At 39.1% G+C, this 18,481-nt stretch overlaps 1 protein-coding gene across 1 annotated transcript in view; it reads left to right on the top strand.

The window, feature by feature from the left end:
* Nucleotides 1-18,082: 18,082 nt before the first annotated feature.
* The window catches only part of LRPPRC (leucine-rich pentatricopeptide repeat containing), a 90,931-nt gene continuing 90,532 nt past the window's right edge, over nucleotides 18,083-18,481 (top strand). Inside the window, exon 1 of the mRNA XM_010004964.1 lies at nucleotides 18,083-18,450. Coding sequence (XP_010003266.1) covers nucleotides 18,083-18,450 — 368 coding nt within the window. The remainder of the gene's footprint in view (nucleotides 18,451-18,481) is intronic.

Consider the following 18,481-nt stretch of genomic DNA (forward strand, 5'->3'; position numbering starts at 1 on the left):
CCGACTGGGTGGGTAAAAGGGGCAAATTAAGAGAGGAGGATTGGATCCGAATCTCCCTAGGTCGACCCTCGCCTCTGGGAACTATGCCTGTGCCCACTTTGTGGGACATCACACCATGCCCAATCTGTGCGACATGATACTTAGTTTGGGACCCCACCTCTAGGAGGCCATGCCCACTTTCTGGGACATACTGCTGTACCCACCTGGTGGGACATGACAAGAGCACTGTGTGTACAAACACACTGAGGGGTGGGTAAAGAGGCTGAGGGAGAGGTGATTCATCAGTCAACTATTGAAGGTCTAACTCAAAGCACCTACAAGTGACGGTGCTCATAAATGGTAAACTGGAATGCTGTAGTTGAATTAATATAGCTAGCAAGTCCCATGAGATAGGGAAGTCTTTGTTTCTGCATTGTACTGCAGAATAGTTACTAATACATATTTCATAAATTAATGGAAAACACATATATTCATTACATTAATTTTATTTTGTGAAAACAGTTCAACTATAAAGCACTTTCAAAATTTCCATAGATTCACCAGGTAGTAGATCAGATTTAGCTGGCTAATCTTCTGAAAGAAGCTGATCCACAAAAACTTTACATAATTATTTTCAGAATAAGCATTTATAGTAAAATTTATCAACTTTTCATTGCACTCAAAGACTTCCCATCACTGAGTCTTAAGGGACAGATACTGAAATCCAATAGTCTTAAAAAAAACCCAACAAACCAAACAGCAAAACTAATCAAGCATTCCTGTGAACACCTGAAAAAAATAAATAAAAATTAAATAACCTTACTATAGGGCTCCAACTCTGCTGATCAGCTTTTACTTTAATGACTTCCTCTTCTTAGACCATGAACCCAATGGAACAGATTCCTGTCCAGCCAGGTCAGAGAATACTCAGCAATAGCTTACTTTGGAAGCAAAGTAAAAAACTTCACATGCAACTTTCTAGTTAAGTAGGAAAGGAGGAGAAAAATGCAGTAGTCTCCAATTAGAGGAACAAAAAAGGGGGAAAAAAGACATTCTGAGTTTTCAGGGACTGGGGTGGTCTCTCTATGAAGCAATATAAAGCAGCTTTTATTCCTCATCTTGAGGTCCTGAAGCAGGATTCACTGGGACTGGTTTCACTGTTTCATGGGTAACACCTGCTCTGCAAACCCCACTAGCATTTGCGGCATGATTTCAATATGAAAATAATAGAATAATCCTCAGGCCTAATATTAAAGTTAGTAAAATTTTCCTACCGTCAAAAGCTGACAGACCAACTAATTACACTGACACAGAGCTATTTTTAAGACCACTGATAGACATGAGATTCAAATAAATCACAATTGGTTGTACACAGACCCCTGATTTCTATTTTCTTTAATTAATTTACTTCCTAATGCTGTTCATTCCTTGAGACAGAGCACATCAGAGCTAATGCTCAACTTATGGTAAAAGCTCAGTTTCAGGCAGAGCAACAAGAGGACAAGAGTTACCAGGGCTCATGCAGAGAGTTTTAAACCAGATTCAAAGGGGGATGGGGATACAACTGGGCTTGTTAGAGAGGTGCCTGGGTGTTGTCTCAGCACTTGTGGGGCAGCATGCATTTTTCCCTCTCTGAAATGTTTATACACTAAGGCACACAGCATGGGGAAGAACTAGAGAACTGTGTGTGGTTGCACGGCTATGATCTCATTGCAATCACTGAGACATGGTGGGATGGCTCACATGGCTGGAACGTTGCCTTGGATGGGTTTGTCCTTTTTAGGAAAGGCAGACCAGCAATTTGAGGTGGTGGAATTGCTCTTTATGTGAGAGAGCAACTGGAATGTATTGAGCTCTCCCTGGAGGCAGATGAAGAGCTAGACCGCTCTCCATCATCTTTGAAAAGCCCTGGAAAATGGGAGGGATGCCTGAGGACTAGAGAAAAGCTAATGTCACTCTAGTCTTCAAGAAGGCTAAGAACAGGACCTGGATAACTACTGACCAGTCAGCCTCACCTCCATCCCTGGAAAGATGATGGAGCAGCTCATTCTGGGGGTCATCTCTAAGCATATGGAAGAAAAGAAGGTTATCAGGAGTAGCCTGAATGGATTCACCAAGGAGAAATCATGTCTGACTAATCTGATAGTCTTCTGTGATGGTGTGACAGAATGGACAGAGGTAAGGAAAACAGTGGGTGTTGTCTTCCTCTGTGTCAGCAAGGCTTTTGACGCTGTCTCCCATAACATCTTTGTGGATAAGCTCAGGAAATGTGAGTTAGAAGAACACACAGTGAGATGGATCAAGAACTGGCTAAACAATAGAGCCCAGAGGGTTTTGATCAATGGTGCAAAGTCCAGTTGGAGACCTGTGGCTAGTGGTGTTCCCCAGTACCGGTCAGTACTGGGCCCAGTCTTATTCAACATCTTCATCAGTGACCTGGATGAGGGTATGGAGTGTATCCTCAGCAAGTTTGCTGACAAAACCAAACTGGGAGGATTGGCTGATACACCTGAAGGCTGCGCAGCCACTCAGCGAGACCTAGACAGACTGGAGAGCTGGGCAAAGAGGAACATAATGACGTTCAACAAGAATAAGCGTAGAGTCCTGCACCTGCAGAGAAAAAACACCATGCACCGATATAGATTAGGGGTTGAACCTGCTAGAAAGCAGCCCCATGGAGAAGGACCTTGGGGCCCTGGTGGACAACAAGTTATCCATGGGACAGCAGTGTGCTCTCATAGCCAAGAGAGCCAATAGTACCTTGGGATGTATTAAGAACAGTGTAGCCAGCAGGTCAAGGGAGGTTCTCGTCCCCGTTCTCTGCCCTCGTAAGACCACATCTGGAGTGTTGTGTCCGGTTCTGGGCCCCCCAGTTCAAGAGGGATAGAGACATGCTGGGAAGAGTCCAACAGAGGGCTACAAGGATGATTAAGGAACTGGAACATTTGTCATACAAGGAAAGGCTAAGAGACCTGGGGCTGTTTAGTCTTAAGAAGAGAAGACTAAGAGGGGACCTTGTTAATGTCTACAAATTTCTGAAGGGTGGTGTCAAGAATGGGCCAAACTTGTTTCAGTGATGCCCTGTGATAGGACGAGGGGAAATGGCACCAAGCGACAACACAGGAAATTCCACTTCAACATGAGGAAGAACTTCTTTTCTCTTAGGGTGACAGAGGACTGGAACAGGCTGCCCAGGGACATTGTGGAGTTTCCTTCTCTGGAGACTTTCAAGACCCATCTGTTCCAGTGTGATCTGCCTTAGGTGTTCCTGCCGCACCAGGGTGGTTTGACTTGATGATCTTCAGAGGTCCCTTCCAACCTCTTTGATTCTGATCCCAACTTATATCTGCAGCAAGGTGCTCTAGAGTGCTGTAAAAGGAACTGTAAGTTACCCAGTTATCTAGTGTCAGGACTTCCAAGGTAATTACATTTGGAAGTACTTACATGGCAACTGGTATTAGCTAGGGTGCCATTTTTTAATTTGAATTGTGAGCCTTCTACTGCTAACTAATTTATTTAACTAACTTAGAAACAAATTGTTAAATAGCTGAAATAAGCATGTTATAAATAATGAAACAAGGCTAATTACTAGATGGTAAAATAAGCATGCAATGCACAATAGTGATATATTTGTAAAGAAAAATTTATCATGTTTGAAATAATTTATTAATAACTTCTACATGCAATTTTGTTCATCGTTTGTTTTGCTGCAGAGGAGGATGTCCCATAGAGCAATGGCAGACTTCTGACATCTATAAACACTAAGTGATTATATACATGGGAAACCTGAACTGAAGTTGTCTACAGTAAGACATAAGGCAGTGCACCTTTCACAAACTAAGTGTACATTTACACTGTTAAGCAACTATGCCACAGATATGTTCACTATGGGCTGCCTTCAGCCCTGAGAGATTTTAAATTCATTCTTACGCCTTTTATGGCTCATTTACTTTTTTTTTGTTACAAAGAATTGCAGCAGCTTTGTAGTACTCTCAACGAACTTCATCAATACTTTCTTCCACTGCTGGCTAAAGCAGAAGCCAAAAACTGAAGGGACCTACAGGAAAGCTGGAGGATCCCTTTTTACAAGTGATGTAGTGATAGGATGAGGGGTAATGGTTTCAAACTGAAAGAGGGTAGATTTAGATTAGCTATTAGGAATAAGTTCTTCACTGAGGGTGATGAAGTTGTGAATGTACCCTCCCTGGAAGTATTCAAGACCAGGTTGGATGTGGCTTCTCATCTAGCAGGCAGTGTTCCTACCCACATCAGGGGGGTTGGAAGTAGATGATCTTTATGGTTCCTTCCAGCCCAAACCACTCTATGATTCTCTGCTTATAATCAAGTTACAAATATACCAACCTTGTTAAAAGCCAAAGGAAACTTCACGTTATTTTTAAGATCCATCAGCTTTATTAACTTTCTATTAACCAGAAATGAGAAATTAACTTTCTCACGTCCATGAAGAAGAGTTTAACTCAAACTTTGGCTCCACCTATGGGCTACAGTTGGAGTCTAGCATGTGGTTCTTGCTTATTTTTCAAGACTGCAAAATCTTTTAACATCTCATGCAATGTCTCTCCTTTGACTTTTACTTATGAAATTTTCCTCTTGCATTAGCAAAACTAAGTATCTGAAGCAATGGGGAGAACTTTTCTACACCTTTCTGTTTGTAATAGTGTGTGGGAGGTACAAGGATCTTGACATTAAAAAAAATATTTCTCTGCCCATTTTATATAAGTGTTTTTAAATACATGTTTTGAAAATTTGGAATGGATTTATCATTGAAACATAAAATGTTCATAATTCATTTTAGAAGGTAATCTAAAGTTATGTTCACATACAATTGTACAGTATTATAAATTATAAGGTTCATAATATTTAATGCACTACTTCATGCAAAGTTTGTTTTGTTTGATGATGTTCACAACTGCCCTTTACAACTAACCTTATTTTCTTTGAAATTCTGAGCATCCTCACAGACTACCACTCATCTGCCAAGAAATAAAAGTGCAGAAGTGATGACAGCGTCATGAAACTTTTTCCTTACATTTTCAGCAGTTTGATGATGTAGTGTCACTTTCTTACACTAAAAGAAAATTAAGCACCCCAAAGTAATGCCAGTGGCTGCCCTTGAGGCATTTTGCTTTAATATCTCTATGCCTCAGTTTTACTATTTTAAAAAATGTTCATAATATTAATTCACACCAGCGGGGTATTGTGAAACTAAATTTATTATTGTTTGTAAAATGCTTTTAGGGCATCCAACTGGAAGAATGATAGATATGCAAAACAGAACCTCTTGTAGCTATTATTCTCAGACAATTTGTTGAGTTTATATAAAAGAAATATTGATTATTCTGAGACAATTCTTCTCAAACAATTTGTGTTGAAATTATATATAATGGAATACTATTTTAAAAAAATATAAATAAAACTTGGCCATTGTTAAAATAGTATGATGTTCTCATATTTTTTTGCAAATAGAAAATAATAAATTAAATTGAAAATACAACAGACTCACTCAGCCTGTTAAGATGCACTAAATATCTACAATACACTGACATGTGTTACACAAACACAGGCCCACAGTCATTCTTGCCTCTTCTTGTCAGAAAGGCTTTTAAAGTGTGTGTTTGCTTTTGATGTGCAGCTTTCAGCTAAGCAGAAATACAAGACACTGCCTACTAGTTTTTAATTCCAGTATTTGTCTGTGAATCCTGTCAAACTCCCACTTTAAAAGCATCAGCTTAACATAGTTTTCAAAGCATGAGACCCTTACTTATTCCAGTCATGTTCAAATCAAATAAAAAGGGGCAAGGTGTTCTCTGGTATATGGGATTGGAAGTCAAACCAAGCCTGTGCTTAGCACTGCCATCCATTTACTTTGCAACTTTCATCACAAAACTCTAAATTTTCATTCCAATGTCCATAAATTTACTGCTACAGTTCCCATAAAACAGCTTGACCTCCTCTCATATAGAACTGTTCACTCATCTCCTCTGGTGATGACATTTCAGGTACTGTGAATTAGCCAACACCTGAGTTCTGCTTTTAATCACTTGCACCACCCATCCCTACACTCCCAGTTCTGCACAAGCCAAGAATGGCTTACGTTTGATCAAAACTTATATTTAAGTTTTTAGTTCCTTATAGGCTAATGTGTAAACAGGTCAGACCACTATAGAATATAATCTATCATTGACATCCAGAATACTACATGAGTTTCTGCAAAGTCCTGCCTTGATTAGAGCTACTTGCTACTATAAGCACACATGAAAAAAAGGAAATGGCCACAACCAACATATGCACTCCCAATATTATGCATTAAAGTGATCCAAAGGAAAATGTGTTCCTCAACACCACACAATAAGGAGTTGTGATAGTCTTAAGAAATCTGAGTTTAGAAAAATCTGAATAGCCTTATATTTTTCCATAAAGATAATAATTAATGTAAAAATAAATGGGTGATCAGGACTAGTTTTTTTTTTAACCAGTACACCATGATCCCACTACCTGAAGGTCTGATGATGCGGATTGGGTTCACCCAAACCACAACCCTCCAGGGACTCTTAACACACTTCATGAGCAAGAGATTTGGTTCTACAAATCACCAAGTCAGCCAGGCAGTAGTAATTATAATGTGATCCAGGATTATCTCTTCTGTTCAAGCTCCTGCACTAAGCCATCAACAGGCTGGGTATAAGATGGCAGATGCATGTGGGCACACGTGAGCAGATGACTCTTCCTACTCTTTTCTGAAGACCAATGCTGGCAGCAGGAGTGGGCAGGAACCTGTGCCAGAGAGATCCTCCCCACTTGGAGCAGAAAAGAATTCCCTGTAGAGCATTTAAAGATGCTTAGGGGAAAACCAATAATGAATCAGAAGAAAACTAAGAAAAAGCCCCATATTTCTTAGTCTCCAGTCCCTCTTACACAATGGGCATAGGCAGCGATGTCTGTAAAACTTTGGGATCCAACCCCAGGCACTCTTGATTTGGTACCATACTACTTAGTTTTCCCTAAGATCAAATGAAATGCCTAAAAAGAGCAATGCTTGCCAAAATGTTTGGGTTCAGCTTTGCTTGGTTGTCTTTACATTGAGACCTCTTTCCTTCTTCTGCCTTATCTTTCTGATTAGATTACAGTCCACTTAGTTGTGAGAGCTGGGATTACACTTGAGCTGTGAACTGGAGGGAATACAGTAAAGCAGTCTAAAAGGGAAGGTGGGAATATTTCTGACACTCCTCCCAGTGAAAGCAAGCAGCAATTGACCAAACACACTGTACATCCACACTCAGCACTTACACACTGGGTGAAAGGGTCAGCCCTTGATCTCTCTGTGTTGCCTTATTCCATTTCCCACAAGGCATCACCTTTGTTGACAGATTCTGTCCTTCTCATCAATGAGGACTGTCATCTGGTTCCTCAGGCTATGCTCTGCACTGCTTCTATTGATCTTTTAGTTTGCTCTTATTTCTGGATCCCATGTTATCACCGCTGCCAGGATTTTGCATGTGCAACTGATTATTGCAAGTCTAAACCACAGCTCTTCAATTTTTAAATAATAATAATAATAATAACAACAACAACAACAATAATAATAATAATATTGTCCAAAATAAACTATCTTTTAAAAATAATGTTTAATGTTTCTAAGCATTACATCCCTCATTGTCTTAATTTCCTTCCACCCTGCCCCCATCAAGTAGCTCTGGATGACTTCCAACCTCACTGCCAACTACTGTAAAAAGAATAAATCAGGTAGCAACTGGTTTCAGCTCAAGTCTACAATGATTCTTACTGGCATTGCAAAGCTTACTTGAATTCACAAGGGGCTTAAAAAGCACTGAGATGGCAGAGATTGTTGTGGCAGAAGCAACTGGAAAATGTCCTGAGATTGAAACACAGACGTATTAACATCACCCTTGTGGACGCTAATGACTTGCACTTTAAAATGCCAGAGGCTCATACTGCCAGCTAAAACAAAGAAAAAACACATTTTTAGTCTCCAAAGACTTTAGATCTTTCCAAACTCTGAGGGCAAATTCAGCCATAATGTATTTTTGCAGCAGAGCAGGGCAGCTCATGCATGCCACTGGGGGAATCATTGCCTGGAGTTGCTGTAGGCAGTGTAGTCAGTATGGCTAAATAAAACAGCAGCTGAAAACCTTGGAGAGGTTAAACTCGTAATGAAGCATTCTATAATGCAATGCAATCAAACCTAAACAGTTTGAAGGCATATCTTGCTGACACTCACAACTCTCATCTTTCTCATAGAAGTGTATTTAAGGAAGTGACCACCAAACACAAGGATTTCTACACAAGCTTTACAGTTTAAATTAGGAAAATATTTTAATCTTTTGGTGAAGTAACAATGTCCTACTTAGGTGCTTCTAGATGAGGAATTCTTTTAAGAGCTTACTGGCAGATTGGAAACTTTCTGAAACTCTAAATGTTTAAAGAGCTCTACTGGAAGAAATGGAAAGGTAAAAGGAAAGGAAGAAAAACATGCTGACAACAAAGAGAAGGCTAGGGAAAGGCTTAGAAGCAAGTATTTGGAACAAAGTAAAAAAAAGACTGGTTTGAGTAGGAAAATACATGTAGGTAGGAAAAATATAGAGGCTAGATTCATCCTCAGTATAAATCTAATTATTAAACCAAGACCACAAAACTTTAAGTGGGGGAAAAAAAAAAGTGTGTCTATTTTTTAATGCTTTTTAATATGCAAAAGTTTTATTTGCTTATATTAGAACTGTGAGCCACATGTACTTTTTTTATTTACAGATTCCATGGATGACTAAACAACAAGCAGGGTAAGATTTGTGTGCTATAAGGATGACATTAAACCTCAGTAATTGAGGAAGTAATTTATATCTTGCCCAACTGAAAATACACCTTCTTAGGGACAAAAAAATACTAACTCATGTTAGTTTTTCTTAGGAATCTGCTGCTACCTCCAAATTTTAAGACAAAACCTCTCCTTTTATAGATTTTATGATAAAGCAAAGAAACTAGAAGTGTTTTATTTTCTAATTACATTTAAGCAATTCTTGTAATACAATGAATCTGAAAAAAGAATGCTTTGTTGAAGTCAAGTGAAAAATATTGTAACAGGCGAAAATGCAAAAACATATATAAGAAAAATGTTGTATGATCATCCATGTATCAAATATTCATAACAAAATGTGGTGTTGGAAACACACTTGCTCAATGAACTTCTGAGTCTATGCCCCACAAACAACTAGGTTCATATCTATTGTCACATGCTTCTTAGTAAAAATATGCCTTAGGTACATTTAAGCCAGTGGCTGGAGTTGTCAAGCAAATAGCTAAAAAGATGAAAGTAAATTTTGAATTTTATAGGCAAAAATTGAAAGAAAAATAAACCCCAAACTCCCCAATATGAGGAAATAAAGTGTAGCTCAGAGGTAAAAAACAAGTAGTACATGCACACAACTAAAACCAGAAGAAAGCCATTAAATTCTAAAGGCTAATACAGAGGGGAAAAAAAGTAAGACTTTAACTTGCCAAGATCCTCAATATAAGGGACCAGCTCCATTCCTCTGTTGACCTATCATGCCAATAAGCAAAACCCTTCCTAAAGGAGTCCTAATGCATTCCAACTAATTCACTGTGCATCTTCTAAATTCAGATTGAGGTTTAAGTGTTAGAAGTGATTCTCTAGGTAAAAAAAGCTAATATTCTATTTGTTCTTGTAAATTTTTTTTTCTAGATGCTTAAGCTTGAGTTTTGTCACATATAGTTAACCTTTACTAAAAACTCTGGAAAGATGGAGGGGCTTGACCAAATAATGAGAGTTAACTATAAACGTCCCTGCAGGAAAGTGGGCATGGTTATTATGGCTGAAATTCTATTTGATCTTTAAACTAGGAATGAACAAATTACCAACATTCAAACATAATCTGGCCATCAAAAAATAGAGTAATACCAAAATGGAGCAAGTGAAGTAATTTAAACATAAGTTATTAAACTAATCCTTGCACACTTTACAACACTATTGATGAAGTCTTTACACTGAAATTGCACAAGGACCAGAAACACAACTTGGGGCGCCATCACCTTCTAGACTTCTCTGTATGTTTAACTTTTTTCAGAACAGAGACTGTAAATCTATAGTACTGCAGGTATCACTGACTGATTATTTCAATAATTCCTCTTATTCTGTACAAAGCATGTTTTCACTCTCAAATTGAGATTTATGCACTTCAATGAATTCTTTTTCCACAATTAAAAATTAAACACGTTGATAGATTACATCAAGCTTATCTCCAGAATTGCAGGAGTTAATACACACACACATCAAGCTGATCACAACATGATGGTGTCTGCAGTGCCAGCAACTTCTTCCTCCCTATCACCTAGTGCTGCCCTGACCCACACAGAGGGCATTCATAGGCAGATGTGCATCTCCAGGCAGGGTCCCCTTCTAAGAAAGTCCTCTTGAGCAGTAACCACTCATTCCAATATACATGAGTGCTGAAAACACTCAGCTCTTGTTTGTCTGTACCAGCTGACAACATGATCCAAATATTACTTTGTGAGCCATTTCCATAATTTTCTGCTCCATGATTTTTCTCACCAATTCAGACAGTGATTTTTTTCCTTTAGGTTTTAAGTAAAGTGCAAAGCTGAGAATGAGCTTGGTAAAACTCATTGGATTATAATTGTTTTTTCCATCTATTCCTACCAAATACATTTTGAGTATTACCAGCTAACCTATTTTGAAAAAGTTATTGTTGAATAGCAATCATTTTTAAATTTATTTGATTAACACCTGTATCAACCAGAGTCACAGTCTTGTCAAAAATTATAAAATTAGTATGACAAGACCTAGTTTCCGTGAAATCATGCTGGTTAACATTAGCTGTATTCTCAGAATTTAATTCTCTACTGATGAAGTCCATCATCAGTTGAACTGTTACTTTCCTGAGGCTCCATGCTAAATAGCTACCTTGTTTTTCATTTCCCAAGTCAACCATCTTATCACTTACTACAATGGCAGATAATTCTCCTAGTTCTCTGGAGCTTTTCAGATTGTAATTTAAAATCAAGATCAGTCCAGACAGGTTAAGAACCTTGGGATGGCTTCTTTCAACCTGCTTACATAAAAAAAAATTAATGCTAAAAAGAAGCCTTTTACTCTCTTCACTGTTGGGCAAAAAAGTTTTATTGTTCATATATATACAGAGAGGCATCCAGGTTTTTTTAAATTACAGCCATGGCATTAGGAAGTACTTCCGCATTGTAGAAAATACTGTCTTCTATGCTGAGAAACAAACCTTTTAGTAACAGAATTATTTTTTTCTTGTCATGAAAAAATTCCTTTTCCCTACTTCCGTTCTTAATGATAACAGTACCTGCAATGAGACTGTTAATGTAAGAACTGGATCCCAGCCATTAGGTTTTTATAAGCAATCTGAAAATAAATCAGAGAAACATCTTCATTCTGAAGTATAGGTAGTTGAACATTTTTCAAAATCTATGTTTAAACCTGACAGTTAGATTGCTATCATTAGATAGCAGCAAACATACTTTTCTTCCTTGCTTTTTGGTTGCAAACAGTGACTACTGGGTATCTGCATAACAACAAGACATTACATCAGATACAGGGCCACTATGAAATTCTGAGTAACTGAAGGTTATAGAGTGTCTGACCTTCAAACAGGATTCAAGGCAACATATCACGATTCTCACCAAAGCAGTAAACCTAGCACAGCACATGTTGGAGAGACATCTGCTCCCTTGGATGGAAGAGAAATTTTCTAGGGATCAGGTGTAGCCAGAAGCTCCTTTGGATAATGCAGGAGATTGGGAAGAATCCTTCAATCTCGGTTTGTCCTGCAAATTTATAAACTGTAGCTATATCACTTATGAACTAGTTCTTTTTGGGACTTCTTCCTAGCTAACATTTTTTAAGCTCAAATATTACAAATATATGAGTAGAAATGCTCACTGTTAAATACGGAAGACACTCTCTCATCTGAAAATAGGCAACTTTTACTAGCACTTTCCAAAGAACAGCATCAATCCAGAAACAAAACCTGTGAGGACAAACTTCTATTTATTTTCTTTTAAGGCAAATATTCAGAGTACCAAGTTGTATTTAGTGGAGCACGAAATTCTTGTCTGCGTCACTGATTTAGTAAAATAATAAGAAAACTGTTTCATTGCTTCATCAGAATATATATTTGCCAAAAATAAGCTGAGGATTTTGCATAGAGAATCCATGTTTGTAGCATTTCTCTCTACACTGCTAAAAATACTCTCTCTGCTGCATGTATTTGATTAATGCCTTTAAAACTCAAGTTAAAGAAACACATACTTTCATGTCATTGTCATGTATTTCAAGTAATTTATTAGACATGGATGTATCTCATAAGAGCCTGTGGACTTCTACACCTTGGGATCTGATCAGGTACATCCAGAGATGCTGTAACAAAACCTCAAATATTTTCAACCAAATCAGAAGCTTTGACTTTAGATGTTCTCACTTGATCTTATATCCAGAATTATAAAATCTTTTCTTATTTGGGATAGGAGATCTAGCAGAATGCATCAGCCAGCATGAACACTGATCTAAAAGCAGCATCAGGATTCTTATCTAAATCCCTGTAAGCTTATGAGTAACATTTTATAATTTCCCAGTTCAGCTAGCAATGTCTGATCTCTGAATCACTCCATTCTTGTTTCTAACAATTAACGTATTAATCAAAATATGAAAATGGTTTATTACACACTGGATCTACCAGCAGCTGAAACAGTTTAATCATTCCTGAAACTTGTCTTACCACTTTCTTCCCTCCAACACTCATAATAGCCAAACCCTGAGACATGATATTCTCTGAAGTACAGCATGGCCACGATTACACAAGACAACAACAGAAGAAACACAATGTGATGCACATGCATCTATTTCTTAATTCTTACTTTGCTATTATTTAAAAGCAATAGATTTAAGAGACTGAAGGACTACTAATCAGTTACAGATTTACAACTGCTTTACAGCTTTCAGTATCAGTACAATATCCAGATCTCTCAACTACATAATTCACTACAGCTCTATGAATATACCTTGTGACAAAAAGTGCTACCTCAACTTCTCATCTTATGCAGCTTATGGAAAAAATTCAGATATGACCTAGTTATGTCACAACCATTTTCAAACTGTGATCCTCTGAAAACTATATAAAAAAAGCACCTTCTTACTCATCAGATCTACTCCCCACAGATAGCGAGGATAAGATCTGCTGACTTAGTTACAAAAATAAAGGCTCTGCTATTTATTAGCATTTCTACTAACCTTGCAAAACTAACAGAGCTGAGGAGAACAGGAAGTTAAATTCTCTCGTATCTTCAGTGAAAATAATTTTACAGTGCAATACAGCTCTAAAAGAGCTCATAAAGATTTTGTGTGGGCTCAAAGAACAGCAAAGGCATACTTTTGCCTCCAGAAACATTTTAACTAATAGATGCATATAGCAAGGATTTAATTTAGTATTTTGTTAGAGATTCAGTCAACATTGACAAGGAATTGTTTTAAATGAAAACCAAGCATGCTTTATACATATATCAACAGCATCATTTTTCAGTTGAAATTGTGTATTACCTACCTTTCTCCAGTTCCTTGGTTTGCCGCCTTATTTGTCATTTTGCCAAGACACTTTGCTATCAGCCTACAAATCCTAAAATTTTTTTTTTAATCTTTTTTTTGCTACTGCTTGTCCTGTTCCAGTACCTCAGTTTGACTTTATCACCTTGCCAGGGTCAGAACAAAGCAATATAATATGCCATACCATCAAAGCTATGCAGTCACACTTCCATAGACTACGGGAAGGGCTTATACTTGAGGAAACCTCCAGCACAGATGAGAGGAGGGTTTTTTTTTTCATTGGGGCAGTGGGAAACAGTTGACACTTCAGACACAAAGAGCCCCCAAAGGCATTTGAGCAACAAAATTTCATCTTAAACATCCAGAAAAAAATACACAGATCTTCCCACTGGTCTTTTTGCAAGTCAGCTGGGCTTCCCTTCACCTTATTTCTGGGAGGTGAATGGAAATCCCTTTTCCATCGAGTCAGCAGTATTACCAATTACTCTGTTACTGTCATCTCACAGACTTTCCTTCATTTCTGTCAACCTATTCTGTTGTCATTTTTCCCCACTTTCCCTCTGAACAATTGATTTGTTTGCATCACCTCCATAGGGAAAGGTCACTTTTTTGGGTTTCTTTGTCATGTTCCCTCAAGATATATTACGAATGCATATTCATCATACCAGAGTCTTTAAAGTACCACAGTCTCCAAAAGCTAAGGTTACCCTTACTCAGCCATCAGAAATAAAACCAATATCAATACTAACAATATAAATATGTACATATCTTGCTACCTTCTAAATTCCATGTTCCACCTTCCCCCAAAGTATCGGATAAGCACTCCAAATTATTCTCTCCAAGGCAAATCTTCCTGATATTCCATTTCCCAAGATGAATGAAACCTCAAAACAAATGCTGGGAAATATGTTGCCTCTCCCTGTTGCATAACATAAACCATGCACCACAACGAATTAGGGCCTTGGTAGGAAGATGGATGTCTTGCTGTACTGGTGTCATCCACACAGAGCTGCCTCTAGGTGAGGCCACATTAATCTAGGCAACAGGAGAGAACAGGCAAAACCATCAGGAGGCTAGGAGCAAGAGGTTGCATCCTACACACCACAAGATGTTTTGTGCCTGCCTTAAAACCTCCTGTCTTGAAAACTCTGTAAGTGTGCCCCACCTTTCCAACAGATACGTGATGGCTCTGTCAGGGAGCTCAAGCCAGTGAAGTGCACCTCCAAGGCCTCTGAAGAAACTACGGCACGAACCAAGACCCCAGTGCACAGTGGGCAAGCACAGACCACATTTGACTTTTCAGGTTAGTATCTCATAAACCTCTTTATATCTCATGTATCCCATTACATGAGATAACAGCAATTAGCCACAATACCTCTTATCATCTTACTCTGACACACAGTAGCCACAGCCAAATTGCCTAAAGGCAGCAGTCCTACACCAGCATTTATTCTCTTCTGCATGTCATCTTATACTTACTGCTGCAAAGGCACTTTTGACGCAACTTAAATCTTTCACTCCAGAAGTCTTTATTGCCCAGATTCTGGGGGTGTGTTTATCACATAATTTTAACTTTGGATTGGCCAGATTTTCCAAAGTCAACTGTGGCATAAGCTACTTTTTAAGCTGTTTTGTGCATACAGGGTTTTATTTGAAAGACAGGTGAGTGGGTGAAGAAAACTCTAATTACTGCCGGTTATAACAAATCTTTCCTTAGAAATTTCCATATCACACTCCAATTAAGTTTAAAAAATGCTTAAGAGGCTTTTATAATAAACTCTAGAAATTAGCAGAAACTTTATCAGAATTTATAAGTTCAAACAGAGATAGCATACACATAGGCAATGCCTATTTATTACCTTAAATAACCAGAACAATTTTATGGTCTTCATGTCAACTGGAAGAGTTTGGCCAGAGTCTTTACTGTTAAATCCTTCCACACCCGAGCATAGTGTGGCCATTGCCAGACTGCCTACTTGTTACAGCCTCCAGCTGCTTTATACTAACTCCTCCAGCTATGCCAGGCAACCATCTAGCATAGGCTAAAATTGTTTTAGGCAACAGAAGTTCAGTAATAGAGACACAGCTCCAGAGCCCAAGAACAAAAAACAGCACTGCTTAATTACTATCTCCAGGGACAGTCTCCTAGGAATAATTAACAATGAGAATAAATTGCCTGTGCAGAGCAAATCCAACTACAAGTCTTGGAAAACATAGCCTGTTCATACAGAGGAAAAAACCCAGGAAGCTAACAGAGGATTAATTTTGCTTCTCTAGAGCTTTCTATTATTTTTTTCGTTTGGTTGCAAGACCATGTCTTCACTAAGTCCATATCCAAGGGTAAACTGAAGTAGTTTGCTCTCTTACCCAATGATCCCATGCCAGCCAAAAGAGGGAAACGGGAAGAGAAGAAAAGCCCCATGTATTGAAATATAAACAAATTTAATGAAATAACAAAACTAATACAAATGCCTACCTAAAGTATATAAACTTACACTCAACCTAGTCCTCAGGAGGAGCTAAGAGCACAGTAGGCCAAAGAAAAGGCCCAGAAAACACAACTCTTGGCACCCACCAACTCTCCTGGTCTATAATGAGGTAAATGTTACAGGATACACCTGTTCATCAGCTCAGGTCAGCTGCTGGGACTGAGGGTCCCAGCTGACTTGGGGCTACTAATGGCCTGCCCTCAAAAGCTGCTCCGCCTTTCTTTTCAGTGAAACCAGGACAAACCAACAAATCTTGTCTCCTTAAACTGTTTTATTTTCCTGGTCCCTTGTCTGCCATACATCTTTCCTTCCCATCTCTCTTAGCCTGGACTCATTCATATGGTTTTTCACTTGGCCTTTATACAGCTGACCACAGCTTTTCCTTCCGTGGCTTCTATGACTCCTTCCTTTTCCTGGTGCATCTTTTGCAATCCTCCTACTTGGATGAGTATCTTCCTCCCTCTCTTTGGGTATGTTTGTGCTTTTGGCCTTTCCCATATCTCTGGATCTTTTCTACAAACATAGCATAGGTACTGTGCTGAGGACCCACAGATCTATCTCTGGAACTCTGGTGCCTCGTTCACATTTTGTGTACAGCTTATTAGCTCCAGTGTGGCATGGCTAAAATGAACCTTTCACCTAATACAACCCCTCCTATTTTTGAACTCCTACTGGTGACACTACGATAAAGTGCTTTCTCTACATTCTCACATACAAGGGGTAATAATTTCTCTCCATGGGAGGTGGTTGAGTCACTATCCCTGGATGTATTTAAGGGTCGTTTGGATATGGTGTTGGTGGATCTGGTTTAGGGGAGAACTCTGTAGAGTAGGGATGATTGTCAGGCTCAGTGATCCTGAAGGTCTTTTCCAACCTGAATAGTTGGATGATTATGATTCTATATCTAATACACAACTTGTTTTCTTTATCCAGAAAACTAAAACCCTCATCTAAACATTTTATCTCTACTTACAGATTGTTTTCTTTTTCAGATATTGGTAACTGTGAGCAAGACACTCACACCCAGAGAACTTCAGTGAATACAATTTCCTGAATCTAATCCTTCCCTTTTCACATCAGCTGCCTTTACAGAATCATAGCTACAACCTCTTGGTTGGCAGCGAGAAGACAACTCCTCTCTCAGCAGCTCATCATTTCAGATCCCATTATCTACTTACTAGATTTTCAAACACCTTTGCATTTTCTTTGTCCTTTGGAAGAATTCCTGGTCAGCATCTGTCCCATCATTTTCCTTCAAAACACTTCTTAAATCTGGTATTTACTGATTCTGTAGCAGAAAGTCTCAACAACAATTATTATGCTGACCAATGCCATCTCCTTACTTCACTCTTTCAGCCATTTGCTTCACCATTTCTGGCCCTTGTTGTAGACATTTTTGTAGTATGTCTCCAGAATGAGTTCCAGGGGCTTGACTCCAAAATCAAGTTTGGTAAGCACATACACAAGCCAGCCTACAATTAGCATGATTCCTACTAGAGTCTTTACTTGGATTAAAAAAAATTCATCTTGATCTCTCTTAATAAGACTGAACTCTTGTATTCTGTGAATTACCATCACACTGTGATACAGCTGAAGTTATGATAACCAGTTAACATTACACATATTCCCTTACTAGCTACAGCTCATGCTTTATTGCAAGAAAAGTCTTGAGCATCCAGGGCTTCCTTACAAGCAGCAAAAGCAGGTGTTTGTAACTTAAAAAAACTGGGCCATTTGCATTTTTATGAGGAGGCCTTACAAGTCTACCAAATAAAGTGTAATAGGAGATGATTGATAGTAATTTTTTATTTTATAAAAATCAATCTCATCTCTTTTAATGAACAATCTGCTCCTTGGAGTAATTATTTGGAACCTACAGCAAAAAGAATGACTGCGTTTTTGTATGAAAACATGCACTTAACTTACAAGTAACTAACTCAGTGGTTTGTATTGTAGGAATTGCTCTAACCAGCACGCCAAAATGAAAACATCCGAGCAGATGGCATCTCAGGCAGAAATTCATTGTGAAAGAGTTTGTAACGAAGGCTCTTTCCTCTGCTCCTCCCTCGCACTGTGTGACCAGAAGGGCGGGCTGCCGGGGCTCCCGCCACCACCGGCTCTCCCAGCCCAGCTACGCAGGCACTTCCCGCAGCGACACGCACACGCCACCCGCTGGCGGGGCCCAGAAGGAGCTGTTCCTATGACCGACAAGAAGGAGCCCAGGGCCATTCCCAACCGCCCGCACCACTTCCTCCCTCCGGCACGGGGCGGCGGGCGGGCCCGGGCCCAGCTCCTCACGGGCCTGCAGGGAAGGCCTGCACGGCGGTGCCCGACTCCCGCGAGAGCCTGGCGGGCGAGCCCACGCTCTCCTGCGCTCCCC

The sequence above is a fragment of the Chaetura pelagica genome, unplaced genomic scaffold (genome assembly GCF_000747805.2).
Source record: "Chaetura pelagica isolate M959 unplaced genomic scaffold, ChaPel_1.0 scaffold13, whole genome shotgun sequence".
NCBI lineage: Eukaryota > Metazoa > Chordata > Aves > Apodiformes > Apodidae > Chaetura > Chaetura pelagica.